The sequence below is a fragment of the Delphinapterus leucas genome, chromosome 2, assembly GCF_059928025.1.
Source record: "Delphinapterus leucas isolate spDelLeu-1000000601 "Yukka" chromosome 2, BTC_Dleu_Yukka2, whole genome shotgun sequence".
In the NCBI taxonomy this organism is placed as follows: domain Eukaryota; kingdom Metazoa; phylum Chordata; class Mammalia; order Artiodactyla; family Monodontidae; genus Delphinapterus; species Delphinapterus leucas.
The window spans coordinates 134,324,242-134,343,383 of record NC_143130.1 but is presented as its reverse complement, the minus strand read 5'-3'; the positions used below and the strand labels follow the sequence as shown (position 1 = coordinate 134,343,383).

The following is a 19,142-nucleotide window of genomic DNA, read 5'->3' as shown; positions in this document are numbered from 1 at the left end:
ATCCCACATGCTGCGGAGCGGCTGGGCCCGTGAGCCATGGCCGTTGAGACTGCGCGTCCAGAGCCTGTGCTCCGCAACGGGAGAGGCCACAACAGTAAGAGGCCCACATACCGCAAAAAAAAAAAAAAAAAGGAGGCCTAGAAAACTGTTCCTCATGGGTCATGGACACTGAGAAGGAAAAAAAAAGAAAAGGATTTTCTGAAAATGGAAATCCCCTAATTCTTGATGCTGATGCCTCCTAATTTTTGTGGAAGGACAAAATTTCTTTAAAAGGACACCTCTGGGGGCGTCCCTGGTGGCACAGTGGTTCAGAGTCCGCCTGCCAATGCAGGGGACACGGGTTCGTGCCCCGGTCCGGGAGGGTCCCGCGTGCCACGGAGCGGCTGGGCCCCGTGAGCCATGGCCGCTGAGCCTGCGCGTACGGAGCCTGTGCTCCGCAACAGGAGACCACAACGGTGAGAGGCCCGCGTAAGGCAAAAAAAAAAAAAAAAAAGGGACACCTCTGTTCAATTTGAAAAAAATGAGTTCTGGGCTGCTCTTGTGTGATATCCACTTATACAAAGCCTCATGGTACATTAGCATCACTTATCAAGCAGCAAGGTCTACTGAGAGACAGTATAATGGATGGAAGAAGTCAGTGCATAATTCAGTCCTTTCTCATGGGTTTTGCCAAAGCTAGATTTCCAACAACATGCCTGTGCAGATCATTTCTAGAACTGTTCCCTCATCTTTACAATTATGATAGGCAATCTCATTTTCTTTAATCCATCTTATACCCCATTGACTAATTAATCTTCCTTTCAAAAAGAGGGAAGGGGCTGAGATGATGTTACTCTTCCACTAAAAAAACAGTCTGTGTGTTCCTAGTATTACAGAATAAATTCTAGCCTCACAAGCATGGTACTGGCTCAGGGGCCTCTGTGATCTAGCAAAAACAAACTTTGCTTGGCACAAAATAGAATGCAAGTATTGTTTCACTTTATATTTGGTTCTGTTAATGTGCCAAATAAACCTTTCATCCAATTCTTTTAACCATTTTTAAGTTTTCTTTCCCTCTTCAGCTAATTTTCTTTTCATAACTTCTGCTCAGTTTTTTGACAGGGGTTTATTAGTTTTTCCAATCTATGAATAGGAACTCTTTATCTATTAAGATTTATAATCTTATGTCAGTCATCTTTATGACAACTTTTTCAGTTTGTTGATGATACTAACTTAACGGGTGAATTTAGAAAGTCAAAATATTTATCACTTAATTGATAGGGCCAGAGTTTTTCTTCCACACAACTCATGTCTAGAATCTCTTTCTGGAAGTTTTTCCTCTTACCCTATGTCTTTCCTGTTTTCTACCAGATTCATATGGAACTATCCAGTGTTTTCTGGCTCCAACTCTTTCATACAGTGACATTGATTGGTCTTAAGAGTTTTAACCCTTTGTGCCTTTACCAATCTGATAAAGTATTGTGACTTTATTGGGTTAATGGAAAAAAGCTATCTTTTTCCTTCCGGATGGCAGAACTTCCATTGTACCCAGGATGCCCTAGCTGGGCCTGGGCCTTAAGATTTTTCAAACCTGGGTGAGTGGGAGACAATAGAAAATACATATTGTTCCCTGCTGCCAGCTCCTGGCACAGAGCTCCTGTAACCCTTGTAATTTCCTAGGTGATAGGAGTGTCTTTTGTTCTAATGAAGTGACTCTGATTCAGCTCCTGGATGGCTTCTGGATGAGGGCTGGTTACCCTAAAGACCAAGCCTTGATTGGAAGCTTAGAATTTTCAGCCCTGCCCCCTCCCCCCGCCATTCTCTTGAGAAGGGAGAAGGAATGAAAATGGAATTAGTGATTGATCATGTCTGCATGATGACGTCTCCATAAAATCTCAAAAGTATGCGGTTCGGAGAGCTTCCCGGTTGGTGAACACACGAAGGTGCCGGGAGAGTGTGGGCTCAGAGAGGGCATGGAAGCTCTAGGCCCTTTCCCACATCCCTTGCCCTATGTATCTCTTCATCTGGCTGTTCATCTATAGCCTTTATCATATCCTTTAATAAACTGGTAAAAGGAAGTAACTGTTTCCCTGAGTTCTGTGAGCCACTCTAGCAAATTAAAACTAGGAGAGATTGTGGGAATCTCCATTTGCAGCCAAGTTAGACAGAAGTGGTGGGTAACCTGGGAACCTACTACTTTCACTTGGCATCTGAAGTGTGGTGGGAGGGGCAGCTTGTGGGACTGAGCCCCTAACCTGCAGGATCTGACACTATCTCCAGGTAGATAGTGTCAGAATTGAGTTAAATTGTAGGACACCCAGCTGGTGTCATGGAGAATTTCTTGGTGTGGGAAAAACCTCCACACATTTGGTGACCAGAGGTGTCAGAAGTGAAGCATTCTGTTTGAAGGTAAAGAAGACACACAGGGGAAAAAGGCAGTAGGGAAGAACTGGGTTTTCCCCTAACAGGAGGAAGGGGAAAAGTTGAGGGTTTTCCTATACAGTGAGTATAAGTGAGAACGTTGTCATATAAGAGTTGTAGTTTCTTTTGTACCCAGAAGCAGAGGCTTCTTTCTTTGCCTTTGGCGGAGACTATTCCTTTGTTCTTGGGAGAAGCTATTAAGGTGCTTGACCTTTTTCGTGTATTAACTTGACCACAGATGCTACATGTTCCGATCTGAGCACATACTGTTCTGTGTTAGTTGACCCCAGGCTTTATCTTCATCTTTTATGTTGGGAAGGGGAAAGACAGGAAGAAGAAGGGAACTGAGAGTTGGCCCTAGGGACTGGAAATTGAAGGGAGAGGTTGAAGGGGAAGCTTTGTGAATCTAGGCAGAGTCTCTAAGTTTCAGGTGAAAGGTGTTTCTCAGAGCCCAGAAGAGGGCTGATCTCTTCTCCTCCCAGCTCAGCCTGGCACTACTCTGGCACCTGGATGGTGGAGGCTCGGGGAGAATCTGAAGACAGCAACTTGGCAAAGCTACTGCCAATATCAGGAGAGGATGGCGCCATTAGTAAGGTGACAGTGAGGTTCCTTCAAGATACTCGGAGGCCAGTAAGAACACGTGGGTAGACACAGAGCTACCAGAGCAGTAGAAATGGAATGTGGTGGGCGAGGATGAGTGTTGTAGTGGACAGAACAGATTGTGCGAAGACGTAAGCCGTCCTTTCGGGGACAACAGGAAATATTTGGGAAATGTTTGACTAGCAATCCAGTCAGTGGGAGCTCAAGTCATAATTTGTGCATTAAAAACTTAATATGACCTCATTTATACTTAGTGAAAAGCCTGGCCATACCAGTTATACACACTTAAGGGTACGTATACAAGAACAATACACCTACCTTTATTATATAACTCAAGAAAGTGCCTCGAATTATGGGTGTATATCAGACCAGGTAGGAAGGAAGGACTCACCGTGGCAGGCTGTTGAAGAAATATCAATATTTTGAAGCAGGTTGAGCTTTGCAATGTCCTTCCCATCAAAACTGAGCAAAGACTTACACAGGATAAGCCCCTGGTGGGACCATATGAGAAAGATGATAATATCAGTACAGTAATTTTTTAATTATACAAGTAACATACAAATGTATGCTTATATAAAGTTCAATTAATATAGAACTTAAGGTCAACTTCATTTTCTTTCCAGAAGTAACTATGTGGGTAATTTGCAGCTTATCCTTTCAAACTTTTACCAATTATTTACACAGATGTAGGTGAATATATAGAAACATGTGTCTATATAAACATATAGAGTGTGGGTTTGTGTTTTTGATGTAAAAATGCAATCAAACCACAGATAATTCTTCTGTAACTTGTTGTTTTCACTTAGTAATACAACTTGGAGATCTTTCTGTGCCAGTACATTCTTTTTAATTGCTCTTTGCCTAATGTTCCATAGCTTCACAGATGTACAATAGGTTATTTAACCATTCTGCTATTTTTATTCCAATGCCAAGATACTTCCTACTCTGGGTTACTTTTTTGTTTTGTTTGTTCTTATTGTGTTGTTTTCAAAACAGAGATAATACAGTTTGAATTGTATTTTCTAGTACTATGTCTCTGTAAGTGTTTAGGAAAGATACTCTCTCCCATTGCCCAACCCCCAAAACGTTCTGTAGAAAACCCATGACTTCTCTGAGAAATTTCGGAAAAGAATATCCATAGTGTAAAGGCAAGGCCGTTGTTACTCGTTTCTTGTATTCAAAATGCAAGTTGTTAAATCTTGAAGAAGATTGTATTCCTGAAGAACTTTGCTTTCCTGCCATCCCATTTTAATTCATCAATGACCTTACCCTAACAGCTGTTTAGTGTGGGCCAAAAAGCCGGTGGGAAAGTTGTGAAAGAGGTTTTATTTGTGGGCTTGTGAGTCTAGAATTATATATTATTCAAACTGAAACTTTATATTTGAAATGCTGACTTTATGGTGTAAGGATAAACACTCTTAAGCAGCAGTTGCAAAAACGGTGACTCGATTCTGCCACTCAGTCCTTGAAACACTGCGAATTACCCAGAGTTGCTCTAATGGAAATCCCTACTGAAACATGACTTCTTTCTTCTCTCCTTTTTCTCTTGTTATATAAAAACCAGAATAAACTATACACATACATGATGCTGCTTTTAAGTCTTTCTCAGCCTAATATTATGCTTATCAATTACTTTGTGTTGAAGGCCCATATGAGTTATATACTGTATAACTGCTGTATTTCCAGTTTATATACTAAATTTTCAGTTTAGCCCCAGGGTGAGATAGGAAAGAACCCTGAAGCACAAACATCATCAAATGCATGCATAGTGCAGACCTCACAGCAGCCTATGGTTATGGTCCAATTCACTTTTCTATAATGAAAGGTCAGGGAAATAGCTAAATCTGCTCTTTCTGATACAAACAAGCTGAGGATTTTGCAGCTGCCTCCATTGAGCATCAGTATTGTACTGATCTACATTTTCTTTCATTTGAATATAAACCTTCAATACCATTGACCTTTATTTCCAGAAGGAATATAAAAAAAATTTTATGAGGTTTTGATAAGTACAGTTTTGTGGGCAGATTTCTTGCAAATCTTTAAGTAAATGCACTTAATAATTCTACATCTTAAGTGTGACTTCAGTTAAACATAAAAACAACAAACCATCAGCAAAATAACACTAGACAATAAATATTTGTTGAAAGAATAAACAAAAGGATGAATGACTTTATTCATTATGTATTCCTACGTTATTTCTGCTTGCCCAGCTACCTTTTGATTGTAACTTGGCTTCCTCTTTTGATTTGCCTTTAGGGAAAGAATGACTCCTGTGGTCATTCTGGCATTACAGTTATTAATATTTTCCTCACAGGAACTAAAAAGTTGGCATTCTGGGTTTATTTAAAGATACCTCTAGATAGTTGAATGCTTCACTGCAGGACCTAGGATAATGCCTGAAACTCTGTAGACATCTTATACCGGTTCAATGAATGTTTCCTGCTTCAGGCTAGGTTATCATTCCATTTAGTCTGTGACCTGCTATGGTCTGAATGTTTGTGTCTCTCCAAAATTCATATGTTGAAATCCTAATCCCCAAGGTGATGGCATTAGGAGGGTAGATCTTCATCTGTGAAGATCTTTGGAGGGTGATTATGTCATGAAGGCCCTTATAAAGAAGCCTCATAGAGCTCCTTAGCCCCTTCCAATAAGTGAAGACCCAGTGAAAAGATAACATCTATGAACCAGGAAGCTCTCACCAGACACGGTATCTGCCAGCACCATGACCTTGAACTTACTAGCCTCCTGAACTATAAGAAATAAATGTTGTTTATAAGCCACCCAGTTTGTTATATTTTGTTATAGCAGCCTGAGACTAAGACACTCACGTTTTAAGAAACTAAATAAATAGTAATCCTAAAATAAAAAATTTAAATGTAGCAGATGGCTTATCAAATAGGAAATACAGCAGACGGAGGGTATTGTTATATGACTTTCTTCACTCTAAATATTCTGCCATATACTTTGGACAAAGCCATTTCAAGTGCAGGTGTGAGTTATTGGCTCATAATAAATTACATGGCATAAGGCTAACCCTAATATTTTTACACAGGTGAAAATGGATTAAAATGGACAACAGGGACAACCTTTAAGAGAGAAGAAAAGGGGGCTTCCCTGGTGGCGCAGTGGTTGAGAGTCTGCCTGCCGATGCAGGGAACATGGGTTCGTGCCCCGGTCCGGGAAGATCCCACATGCCGCGGAGCGGCTGGGCCCGTGAGCCATGTCCGCTGAGCCTGCGTGTCCGGAGCCTGTGCTCCGCAACGGGAGAGGCCACAACAGTAAGAGGCCCACGTACGGCAAAAAAAAAAAAAAAGAGAGAGAGAGAGAAGAAAAGGGAAGGGTAGCACAAAATTGCACCATGTAACTTTTGAGAGGTGGCAAGGGGAAGATGGCTGCTATTGCTAGATAGCCCCTGCCATGTGCCCAATAGTAAACGGAGCATGGCAAGATGTGCCCATGAGATGCTTCAGTCTCTTATACTACAAACCAGCTGGCTTTGCCTCTTTTTCTCTCCCAACCAATAAGAACTTTCCAGGCTTGGCTCCACATCCACCTGGTTATTGCAGCAGCATGGGTCCACAAATGCCAAAAGTCTGAATCGATCATACTTATTTGGCTTATGTGAAGAAGGCTTGGTCTTGGGTAATTATTTTTTAAAAAAATAGAATGCTTTGCATACAACCATGGAAGTTCAGATACTGCTGTGTGAATTGCATACACTAATAATGTAGAGTGGTGAGGACCCACCTGACATCTGTTCCAACAGGTTGGGACTGGAATAGAGGAACCCTTCCCCCTCTTGTCAGGATCCTGTGATCTGAAAAGATGCTCTAGAAAGCAAAGGTAGGATAGTGGTAGCAGGAAGAATCAGATAAAAGATGACTTCTTAAAGCAGAAGACGTTGAATAGAGCAGCTTTGTGGCTTTTGCCTTGATATGGCTAAGGAATAACAATGAAATAAACACATACAGTTATGTGAAATTAGGTATTATACTTTCAAATATCCTTTATTCACTGTCAGCCTGAGGTTGGCTACATGGCTCTGTCCTTCTGGTCCCAGCTCATTTCCAAGAGACAGAGGCAATCTCAACTAACTCCCACAAATACTGATTGATATCTGCCCTCACCAAGGTCTAAATCAAGATAGTGAGGTCAGGAGAGAACCTGAGGTTCCCTGCTCCTGCCAAATGGATAGTGATTTTGTTCATCATCTCTGAGGATCAACATTTTCTTCAAGAAAGATCATGCTACCTAAAAAATTGTGGCCTTATGCAATGGTCCCCAAGAGGATAATCTTCTCAGCATAACCTAATAAGCACAACATTTAAACAACATTCAGTACAGGGAAGGGAATAATTTTTTTTCTTTTTTTTTTTTTTTACAAAGGAAAATACTCTGACCAGGTAGCTGTACAGGTAGTCCATCAAGAAACCTAAAGGGATAGAGATATTTTAAATGTTGTGATATCCCGTATATTAAATAACCTTTATAGTACTTTGCACACTGTACTATAATGTATCTGTTTACTTGTATGTATCCCCCACTAGGCAATAATGTCCTTGAAGAAGGAACTGAGTCTCTCCCATTCTCTTTTGTATTGGAACCTAGCACAGAGATACCTGGCACATAGGTGACCATCAAAACACTGTAGAATGAATGCTGTTATGGGTAGCAAATAGATCAAAGCTCAGAGCTAATTTCAGATTCTGAAAGTTGTCCATAGAAAGACTGGAGAAGAAATTGACATGCAGGTACTCAGAAAGCAATATAAACAGAAACAAGGGCTCTGATCTTATGTGCTTTGAGTCAGGGCTGCAGTGTTTAGTTGGGCGGGTTGTTCACTGTGTAAGATTATCCAGCCAAGGGCACAAATTGGAGCAGAAATCCAGCCTATGCTCTACTTACCAAGCCATGACTGCCAACAGTGTTTTGTATCTGCCCATGGGAAGCAATGCCTTTTTTCAAACACATACAAGCTAGAGATTGTCCTTTTTTTGTTGTTTTGTTTTTTATTTTTGGCTGTGTTGGGTCTTTGTTGCTGCACATGGGCTTACTCTAGTTGCGGCAAATGGGGACTACTCTTCGTTGCTGTGCGCAGGCTACTCACTGCTGTGGCTTCTCTTTGTTGTGGAGCACCGGCTCTAGGCACATGGACTTCAGTAGTTGCAGCACACAGGCTCAGTAGTTGTGGCTCAGGGGTCCTAGAGTGTGAGGGCTTCAGTAGTTGTGGCATGTGGGCTTAGTTACTCTGCGGCATGTGGGATCTTCCCAGACCAGGGATCGAACCCGTGTCCCCTGCATTGACAGGCAGATTCTTAACCACTGCACCACCAGGGAAGTCCCAGACTGTCCTGTTTTAAATAATGGCAATCTCTGACAGGTTAGATCCCAGCAGCAAGAAAAAAAATGCTCTATCAATCTGATTCCATCACAAATGGTGGAAAAAGAAACTGAATATTGTCTGATCTTGAATTGAGAATACTGACATTGGAGATTGTTTTTCTCTGGATTTTTAACATAGGGTGATTGGCTTATAAAACTTTTTTTGTAATATAAAAGAACCGCATAGGGGAGCCTCCGCATTCAACCTGATCCCAGGAAATAAGCTACAGAATCAGAGATGCATGGAGAACAGGTTCCAGTTCTGCAGGGGGCCAGGGTTCTATCCTTGGTTAGGGAACTAGATCCCGCATACCGCAACTAAAAAGGTCCCATGTGCTGCAACTAAGACCTGGTGCAGCCAAATAAATAAATAAATATTAATTTTTTACAAAAAGGTTACAGAATTCCATTGCTATGAGACTTTAAGAGAGCATCTAGTCCAATAATCATTTAATTTTACAGATGAGGAAACCAAACAGATGGAGATTAAGTGACCAGCCTGTGGTTAGTTATCAAAACTAAGTCTAGAACCTGGTTTTCTGGTTTTCAATCCAGTAATCTATCACAACTGTCTGTGCTTGACACCATTATAATCAACATTGACGGTGCATCCACTGTGTGGGAGAGATTGAGACATATAGACTTGGTCTCCAACAGGGGCATTACAATGAGGTTGAGAAAACAGAAAATAAGTATTGCAAGACTAGCAGTAATATGAGATGGCATATGAAGGGAGATTTAGACTTGGGTTTGAGTGGGAGTGGTGGCGCAACGTAAGCAATTAGTGGTCAAGTGGTGGAATGCCCTCGCGTAGGCCGACAATTCTGGAGGGACCAGAACCAGGTGATTGATAAGGTCCAGCTGGGGCTGCAGGCAGGCCTAAGGTCACAAAACCAGTGTCAGGAGAATCCAATTTCCCAGGGCCCTCTCGACGGGTAGCTTAAGCCTTTGGGCTCGAGACCCGCATTGCAAGGATGAGTCGGCTAAAGCTTCTCCACACCTGAACTCTGACCCTCAGAAGGGCGGGGTCCGAAGCAGCAGCACGGCAGGGAGAAGGGAGAGGAGGTGAAGGGAATTGAGGAATCATGAGCTGACCCCTCTCCCGCGGCGGGAAGGGCAAGAGGCGCGGATCCCGCACTCCTTGGGCTGAGAAGGGACTTCCGGGACTGCACACGCGGCCGGCGGGGCGGGGCTCCGGGCCAAGCGCCACCTACGTCGAGCTGCGTGACAATGGGGCGGGCGGCGGAACACGACTGCGGCGGCCGGGGGCCTCGGTGGGGGCGGAGCCGCCGCCGCTGCCGCCCGCAGCCCCGGTCAGGATTTGAAAGATTAAAAACTCCTGGTGGAGAGGGCGGCGGCGTTGAATGTGTGGCGGAAGCGCTGTGGGCCACGGCTCGGCGCCGGGCCGGGCAGCCGGCGGCATCTCCACAGCATGAATTACCCGGGCCACGGGCCTCCCCGAAACCCCGAGCATAACGGCCGGGGCGGCGGCGGCGGTGCCACTGCTTGGGAACTAGGCGCGGATGCGCAGCCGGCGTTCGGCGGCAGCGTCTGCTGCTTCGACCACCTGCCCGCCGGGGACCCGGGCGACGACGAGGTGCCCCTGGCCCTGCTGCGCGGGGAGCCCGGACTGCATTTGGCGTCGGGAGCGGAGGACCACAACCACCACCTGGCGCTGGACCCCTGCCTCAGTGACGAGAACTATGACTTCAGCTCGGCCGACTCGGGCTCCTCGCTGCGCTACTACAGCGAGGGCGAGAGTGGTGGCGGCGGCAGCTCCTCGTCGTTGCACCCGCCGCAGCAGCCGCCGCTGGTCCCGACGAACTCGGGGGGCGGCGGGACGGCCGGAGGGGGGCCCGGGGAGAGGAAGCGTACCCGGCTCGGCGGTGCGGCCGCCCGGCACCGCTACGAGGTGGTGACGGAGTTGGGCCCGGAGGAGGTGCGCTGGTTCTACAAGGAGGACAAGAAGACCTGGAAGCCCTTCATCGGCTACGACTCGTTCCGCATCGAGCTCGCCTTCCGAGCCCTGCCGCAGGCCACCGGGGCCCGGGCCCGGGCGCAGGACCCGGACGGCGACCATGTGGGCGGCCCGGCCTCCCCCGCGGGGCCGGCCTCCAGCTCCGCGGAGGACGACGCCGAGGACCGCGTCTGCGGCTTCTGCCCGCGCATTGCCGGGCACGGGCGCGAGATGGAGGAGCTGGTGAACATCGAGCGGGTGTGTGTTCGGGGCGGCCTCTACGAAGTGGATGTGACCCAAGGAGAATGCTACCCGGTGTATTGGAACCGTGAGTAGCCGGCCGGGGGAGGGAGCGGGACGGGCTGCCTCTACGGGGGCCGACACGCACCCGGGTGGCTTTGGAACTTGACTGCGGGGAGAGCGAGGCGCGTGAGGCCTGGCGTTTGGTCCGAGTAGGGTGGAGACCGTGCAAGCAGCGCCGGCAGGTGAAGGGTAAAGCGAGCAGATGGCAAAACCCCAGCCGCCTGGGGGATACTGCCGGGGTAGCGCCCCCTGGGTCAGCCGGGTGCTGCTGCCATCCCCTGGAGGTGATCCAGGAACGGATGGCCAGCGCCAAAGCTTTAGTTTCGTGATCCTACCTGAGCTTCGTCCACCCCGGGATCTGATTCGGTCTCATTTACCCTGAACTGCCTATGATTTAAATACCAGTCTGCCCTCTGGATTGGGAACGTTTGAGAGAATCTGAATCAGTTATGCACTTGGGAAAAGAATCTGAATCAGTTATGGACTTGGGAAAAGAAAATTAATCCCTGGCGGGAAGGGAAGGGAGATAGGTTGTTTCCAGTGGTGCGTTTGGGAGAGGTGGAAAGCACTGGTCGAAGCATTTGTGGCAGGTGGAGTCCGCTCACTCTATGTGGAATACTCGTTTTTCTCTCTCAGGTCCTTGTTTACATCTTTTCATTTTTGCCTCTTAACCTTGAAAAGGTACAAGGTTTATGCCTTGGTTTTCTCCTCTGTAAAATAGGGATTACTGTATCTACTTCGTAGGGTTTTTGTGGAGATTAAATGAGGCAATATACCTAAGGGCCTTGGAACTGTGCTTGGTACACACGTGTGATGTAGGTGTTAACAGTAAGTCCTTATTCATTACACAACAACACAGTTAGGTTTGTAATTAGGTTAAGGAGGAAGGCCGTCAGAAACATCCACCATTGCATGTAGCAAATGTTTTATATATATACATGTATATAATATTCTATAATAGCAGAAGCTGTTGGCCCCCAGTAATTTGTGATATATAGCTATAATTTTTATGGTCCCAGTGGCCTAGCTCAGATGTCTTCCGTATATCTTACAACATTCTGCCTTGTATTAATTATATGTATTGATGACTTAGCTTCTTTTCTGTATGTTTAGCATCTTCTGGGCAAAGTCCATCACCTTTGTCTTCATATTCTCATAGGGCCTAGTGCAGAAAATATTTTTTAAAATAGGTATTGAATTGCATAAGCGATTCTATAATGTTAAAACATTCACGTTAAGCATGAGTCACTAAGATAGCAATTACAAGATGTATCAAATCACCAAACAAAATAAGCATAGCAGGAAATTCAGTTTCTTACTACACTTTAAGATGACATTGAAGGCATTTGTTACCACTTTCACAAGGCCAGATTCATATGGGACTTGTCACATCATTCACTCCTTTTGATTATAAGCTCACTAAGGACAGGATATCCTTGTATTCACTCACTCATTCATCTTTTTCCTTTTTACCAGTATTTGTACATCACGCAGTACTCTTGTGAAGGCAATAGGAAAGGTGAAAAAAAAAAGGACAATCCTTACCCTTGAGGAGCTTCCCACTAAGTCTTTTCTTCAGATGACCTAGACATCATGATAGATTTTTTTTTTTCCTTTGAAGATAGAAGCACAAGGACTTAATTGGAGTCATAAAGTTGGATAAAATGCAGGGCATCCTTGGAGAGGCCTGGAAACCAAGAGATGAATCTTACCTTAGATCAACTGAAGTATATTCACCTAGAATACTGTGTGTTCTTTTGGTTTATGATAAGATTGTTAATGCTTACACAGTGCTTGACTGTCTACAAAGTGATTTTTTCACATTCATTATTTCATAGTAATAGCAGCAAATGAATGCTAATGTTCTTTATATGAAGAAACGGGCTCAGTGAAATTAATGAACTTGTCCAAGGTCACTCACCTAGAAAGTGGTAAAACAGTTCATAGTCTAGTGGGGGAATACAGCCCAGTGTCCAAAGAGCATCTGACCCACCTAGGGATGAGGATGTCAGAAAAGCTTCTCAGATTATGTGAGACTGAGTCTTCAGGGATGAATTTAATCAGACAGAAGAACCAGGGAGATGGAGAGAAAGGCATACCAGCCAGATGGAGTAACATATGCAAGGATACAGAAGCATTAAACCTCATGGCACTTTGAGGAAATTAGGGCTATACCTGCAGGGGTCAAACCACACAGCTTAGGTTTGAGATTTGACCACCACAGAGACAGACGTGTTTGATTAGGGACATGAGGTGATTGTGAAGGAAGCATCTGCCTGTGAATGGTGCATTTGGGAGAGTAGCTAGAAAAGGAAGAGGGTAGCATGCAGTGCTAAGGAGTTTGGACTTTACCCTGTATCAAGGAACCAAACACTGGAAGGTTCTCTATTACTTAGATGATTAGTGACAACACAAAGGTTGAATTGGACAGTTGGAGAATATCATTAGAATGCTAGTGTCATAAATCGAGGAACAGTTAGGGCCTACAAAAATTAACCGGAAAGGAAAAGCTTAGTCTTCTCAAATCTTCTTTCCTAAATCAGATCACCAATAGACCAACTATAGCTTATAAATTAATTTTTGTTTACTGGCATAACAGCAACACCTATTTTGACTCCATTTTAGCATTTTCTAGATAGTTTTATGCAAGATACAATCCTGTGGGTGTCCCAGGCCTCCATATGAGTTGAAAGGAAAATAGTGCTTTTTGTCCATAATTTACTACTTCTCACAAAATCCCATGTAACTTTGTTCTAATTGGCTCTTCAGGTCTTTGTGTATTATGTAAGTTTTCACACCGTCTCAGGAGGGTTCAGTCCCAGTATGGACTCTTCAGCCTTTCTTCAAATGGAAGGACTCTTATGAACTTTGCAGCTTTTCACCTTCCTCCTTTTTACTTTTCTTTTTAAACCTTTCTGGAAATTTTCCAAATAGTGGTAATGAAAGGTTAAAAAAGAGTCCAATATGTTCCTACATATAATGGTGGTAGGATTCTAGTGACTTTTGTGACCTAAGTACACTTTATCTGGGTATTGAAGCCAATACGTTAGCTATCTATGCCTAGTCTAAAAGAAAGGTGTTAATTTAATTTATATTTACTTTTCCTTTTGAATTCTTACTGACAGATAAAATTTGAACCAATTTGGGGTACATGAATTGGAAGGGGAACAAAAGTTTTGTCTACCATAGCTAGGAAGCCAATATTATTACATGTGAAAACTTTAATTATAGGAAACTTATTTTTGTTTATTGACTGTTCAGATATTTTTCTCAATGCATGTGGACATTTTAGATAAAAACTGATCATTGCTGATTATGGCTAAGTGAACTCCCTTGCTCCCTGTGTTTTAACGAAGCTGCTTGTATCCACCTTATAGGCTTGTTTTGAGAATTATTATTATAACATGCTTAGAACAATAGTAGACACAAAGTACTAGGTGTTAACTATATCTGTGTGGATCTCAGAAAACTTTATACCTTACTTGTAGAAACTCACATGAAGGTTAATAAGACTGGGTATTCAAACTGTTGAGTACCGAGGGTTTGTTGTCACTGGCCTTTACCTCATCACAGGTGAAATGTTTGTCAAGAATAATAACAAGAAATGGCCGAAGCATTTAGTAGTAGGCTATGGGAAGGCATTTGGAACACTATAGAGATATTTGATGAGTTAAGAATAGTTTTAGGACTTCCCAGGTGGTGCAGTGGTTAAGAATCCGCCTGCCAATGCAGGGAACACGGGTTCGAACCCTGGTCCGGGAAGATCCCACATGCCATGGAGCACGAAGACCCAATGAAGCCAAAAATTAAAAAAAAACAAAAACAAACAAAATAAAAAAACAAAAAAAGAATAGTTTTAAAGCAATTCTGATAGCAGTGATGTGTGCAGTGTGCACTAGGCAATATGTAATATCCATTCATTGACTAAATTAGTTATTTTTTTAACTTTATTTTATTTTTATTTTGGCCGTGATGGGTCTTCATTGCTGCATGCAAGCTTTCCCTAGTTGCGGTGAGGGGGACTGCTCTTCGTTGCGGTGCGCAGGCTTCTCATTGCAGTGGCTTCTCTTGTTGCAGAGCACGGGCTGTAGTCACACGGGCTTCAGTAGCCATGGCATGTGGCATCAGTAGTTGTGGCACACGGGCTTAGTTGCTTTGCGGCATGTGGGATCTTCCCAGACCAGAGATCGAAGCCGTGTCCCCTGCATTGGCAGGCAGATTCTTAACCACTGCGCCACCAGGGAAGTCCTAAATTAGTTATTTAATTGACCAAATATTTATATGAATGTGTAGTTTCCAGAAGCAGTCATTAACTATAAGCCACAGCTTCCCTCACCCCTCCCCTTCCCCCATTTTGTGTACTATCAGGCCTATGTACATTATTATAATTCTAAGCCATTTGCAGTTTCAAACACTTCAGAAATTAATCAGTTTTCATGATATGTTGAAGAGAAAATATTATTATCCCAATAAAATATTGGAAAGTGTTATCCCAATAAAAAGGCAGAAAAATTAGGGCTTTTTCTGCAAGTACCCAAATTATATGATTTTTATTAACTTGGCGTAGCTGTAACCATCTCTTAGGTCTTTTTCATTCAAGGGTTAATAACCTTAATAAGTAATAATCCTTTATGAAGCACAAGGCATCAGGAGGAAAGTAATAGAGTCCAAGCTGGTAGAAGGTACTCTTTCTTGATCAGTTTCTGCCTTCAGTAAAGCAGAGCTATAGGGACTAGAGATGCCTGACTCTAAAAAATTTGGGAGACTTTTATCTTTTACTCTTTTTAACTGCATTATCTCCCACTAGCTCAGCCTGGAAAGCAGCCTTGGGCTGCACTGGAATTCTGACTGTTCAGGTTTTAGAACCCTGGCGGAAATCTTCTGAGAGCTCTGTTCCAGATCAAGCCTGCTTTAGACTTTGTTTCAGAGACCTACTGAAATAGCACAAAGATATGAATGACTAGTGGGTGACTTGTATGGAGGGTAGGACTTGGCACTACCTGACCAAAGCATTCAGGACTTTTCTTTCCCTTTGCATTGTACCATTAGTTTAAAAACTGATTTAATATCAGTTATTGATCCACCTTGTTTGTGTATGGCTCAAATGTGATAATGCATGTTGTGCAAGTTACTTTATATAAATGTTCAGACTAATTAGTATGCTTTTCTTTCCTCCATCTGTCATCACCCTCTTGTTTCCTCCTTTACTATTTTGCTGTAAAAAAAGACTTTTTCTACCCTTCCCTCTTCCAAATTTTATTTCCTGGGTCTTTTATCTTCACATTACACCCTGTAATTTCTGCTTTGCTAAGATCTTTGATGTCTGAAACCCTACGGCTGATTCTTTTCTGTAGAGAGCAAGGAAAAGCTGGATATGCTGTGCTGGTCATGGAATCCTCTGAGAATTATCCTCACTGGGTGAGGAGAGTAGGGGGATAAAAAGGAGAGAGGGAAGTATGGAATGTGTTCACAGGAAGCCTAAGATGAAGATTCCTGGCAGAAGAGGTGGGGAGGCAGGCAGTCCTAGAATCCCTGATTGTTGGGCAGTCTGATCCAAGACCTTTATCTTTTCATGAGTCTGATGAAATTTAAACTGTGCACTTTATCAAGAAGAACTTCAACACTGATGAAGGTTATAGATATAGTCTCTTCTTTTTTTTTGCCACAGTACATTCCTAGAAGCTCAGTTAAAAAGTAAAACAAGGAAAAACATTTTTATAGCCACTATATTTAACCTACAATTCTACTGTTTTGAGCTTGCCTTGGTGAAGGGAAATTGTGCCTATAAAAGATGTTGACGGCTTCCCTGGTGGCGCAGTGGTTGAGAGCCCGCCTGCTGATGCAGGGGACACGGGTTCGTGACCCGGTCCGGGAAGATCCCACATGCCGCGGAGTGGCTGGGCCCGTGAGGCATGGCCGCTGAGCCTGCGCGTCCGGAGTGCTTCGCAACGGGAGAGGCCACAATAGTGAGACTCGCGTACCGCAAAAAAAAAAGAGATGTTGAACCACTGACACAAGAGTGGATTAATGGGATGAAAAGTGTAATACAGATACTTTTTTGATATCCCTGGATTAGGGGACACATGGAATTCAAAGTGGTGAAAAATAGAAATTGCCTGTGCTAGAGAACTAAGGGAAAATGGTAGAAATATTGATATGATCATATAAAAGTAATTCTGTGTTCTAATTTTGCCACATTACCATACAATAAGAATAAACTATACACTCATTAATGTTTGTTCTAATATCTTGTTACATTTAACTATATCTACATAATCTTTATAATCATTACACTTGTGTGTTCAAATAAACTCTCTTCACTGACTGTTGGGGGCAAGGCCAGTCTTTGGAAATTACAATGTTATTAATATTTCTGTACCCAAGGACCTCAGATATCTGGAATCTTTGAGAAATATAAATTCCATCTGAATGGATGGCTTTTCCAAATAGTTGAGAGAGTTAAGCTTTTATTTGCTATTGCAGAATTTTAACTATATGAATGGAAAACTCTCTAATATTACTATTCCCCCTTTGGCTACTCCTCAGTGAACCCTCATTCTGAACATCGATGCAGATAGTTCTCGGGACACATGATATAGGACAAAGAACTGGATGAACTATGCTAAAACATAGGACTCTAAATCACATGCTGTGGAAGGAGCTACAAAAATAACTTTAGGTGAAGCACAAGGAGCAGAGTTGGAATTACTTCTGAGCCTTGATATACATAGTTAAATGCAATCCCACCTTGTATTTTACTACTTACTACAGATAATCAAGTTTCAGTTAATAGTTTATCGACTGAATACATTATTTGCTTCTCATTCTATAGAATCGCTTATAAGTAGGCCCAGGGTATCCCGTTTCTACCTGATTCACCCACGTAGATCTTCAGGGAAACTTGTATTTTAACAGCTGATATAAGTGTTAATGTTAAGTACCCCCCACGTTTGTTTATGGTTTGGAAAATGAAGTCTTTGCTGTGAATCCAAAGATATTGCAAGGAGAGTCTACTTCAAAGAGACTGTCGAGGACCACTCAGCCTGAGGAAAGCACAGCACACTGCTCAGGCACTCTCAATGGCATTCCCTCTTCCATGCTGGCTCTCCACTACTGAAATGAACCCGTGCATATGTCTGGCACTAAATGAGACAGGTGTACGTGTCTGCAATGTTTATGAATAGATTCTTGCCTTTGCTCGACATTTTCATTGTGTAGCCACTGTGCTTACTCTTCTTGTTTAAGACTAGCACCACTACCCATGGTTCTGCTCTTTGCCTTTCACTAGAAAAAAATTGGGACCTTTATATTTTAGAATGTCTTTGAATATAGTTGCAGTTTATTCTTTAACCTGCTTACTATTTAGCCTCATATTATTTTGTGTAAACTACATTATCTGTTACACTTTTTTGGTGGGGGAGAAGGGTGTAACTGTTTCTCATACATAGTGAATGTCCCTAATCCTAGAATACTGTATTGAATTTTTTAGAATTATGCTAGCCTGCCAGGATTCTGTCTTTTATGGACCGACCTAGAACCCATCAAAGTGTATGGTAGATCACAACATAAAGGGTGGACCTGATTCACAACATTTGTTTTCAGATCAACTCTTATCCTACCTCAGCTCATCAGTTTCATCTCTGAAACCTCTGTTTCAGTTCATACCAGTTTTTCTAGAGAGGCAGTGTTGTATAGTGATTATGAATGTAAATAACCACTGGAGGCAAACTAGGTCCAAATCGCAGCTTTTCTATGTACTATCTGCGTCACTTTGGGCAACTTAAATGCTCCATGTTTCTTCTTCTGTAAAATGTGGATAAGAGTACCTACCCTTTTCGGGCTTCCCTGGTGGCGCAGTGGTTGAGAGTCCGCCTGCCGATGCAGGGGACACGGGTTCGTGCCCCGGTCTGGGAAGATCCCACATGCCGCGGAGCGGCTAGGCCCGTGAGCCATGGCCGCTGAGCCTGCGCGTCCGGAGCCTGTGCTCCGCAATGGGAGAGGCCACAACAGTGAGAGGCCCGTGTACCGCAAAAAAAAAAGAGTACCTACCTTTTAGAATTGTTGTAATAAGTTAAAATATTTGAAGATCTTGAAACATCCGTGACGAATAGTAAGTTATATATAACAGCTGTTTTCATTTCTTCATTTTCCTGCCTCTTCTATCCTTTCAAATTTACAGCTCACTTGACATTCTTGGCTTTCAACTCTCCTGTTCCAGTTTGTAGTCTCTTTCCTGACGTAGCAATTTCTTGGCCTGCTATCTTGATAATCAACTCTGAGGTACAGCCCTAGAACTTCTATAACTGTTGCCTTCTCTTGTGAGAAACTGTGACTGATTTTTGCCTAGTCTTTCAGACCCCAGAAAGAGCTGTACTATCTTGAGTCTTCCTGGCTTGGACCCCAGAGAAGTGCACCAGTCATTCTCTTAGAAAGCTACTGGCTGTGGAAAAGGAAGACTTCTTTCCTTCTAAATTTGCATTCTAAATTCTTAAGCATGTAC

At 43.2% G+C, this 19,142-nt stretch overlaps 1 protein-coding gene across 8 annotated transcripts in view; it reads left to right on the top strand.

Moving 5' to 3' along the window:
- The first annotated feature begins 9,600 nt into the window (after positions 1-9,600).
- Positions 9,601-19,142, top strand: part of DDHD1 (DDHD domain containing 1) — a 91,595-nt gene continuing 82,053 nt past the window's right edge. For 3 of the 8 annotated variants that reach the window (XM_022570538.3, XM_022570539.3, XM_022570537.3), the window contains exon 1: positions 9,605-10,667. In XM_022570538.3, the coding sequence (XP_022426246.2) occupies positions 9,815-10,667 (853 nt within the window). In that variant the 5' untranslated portion in view covers positions 9,605-9,814. Of the gene's footprint in view, positions 10,668-19,142 lie in introns of all 8 variants that reach the window. The other 5 variants (XM_022570545.3, XM_022570543.3, XM_022570546.3 and 2 more) reach the window with 4 other exon arrangements.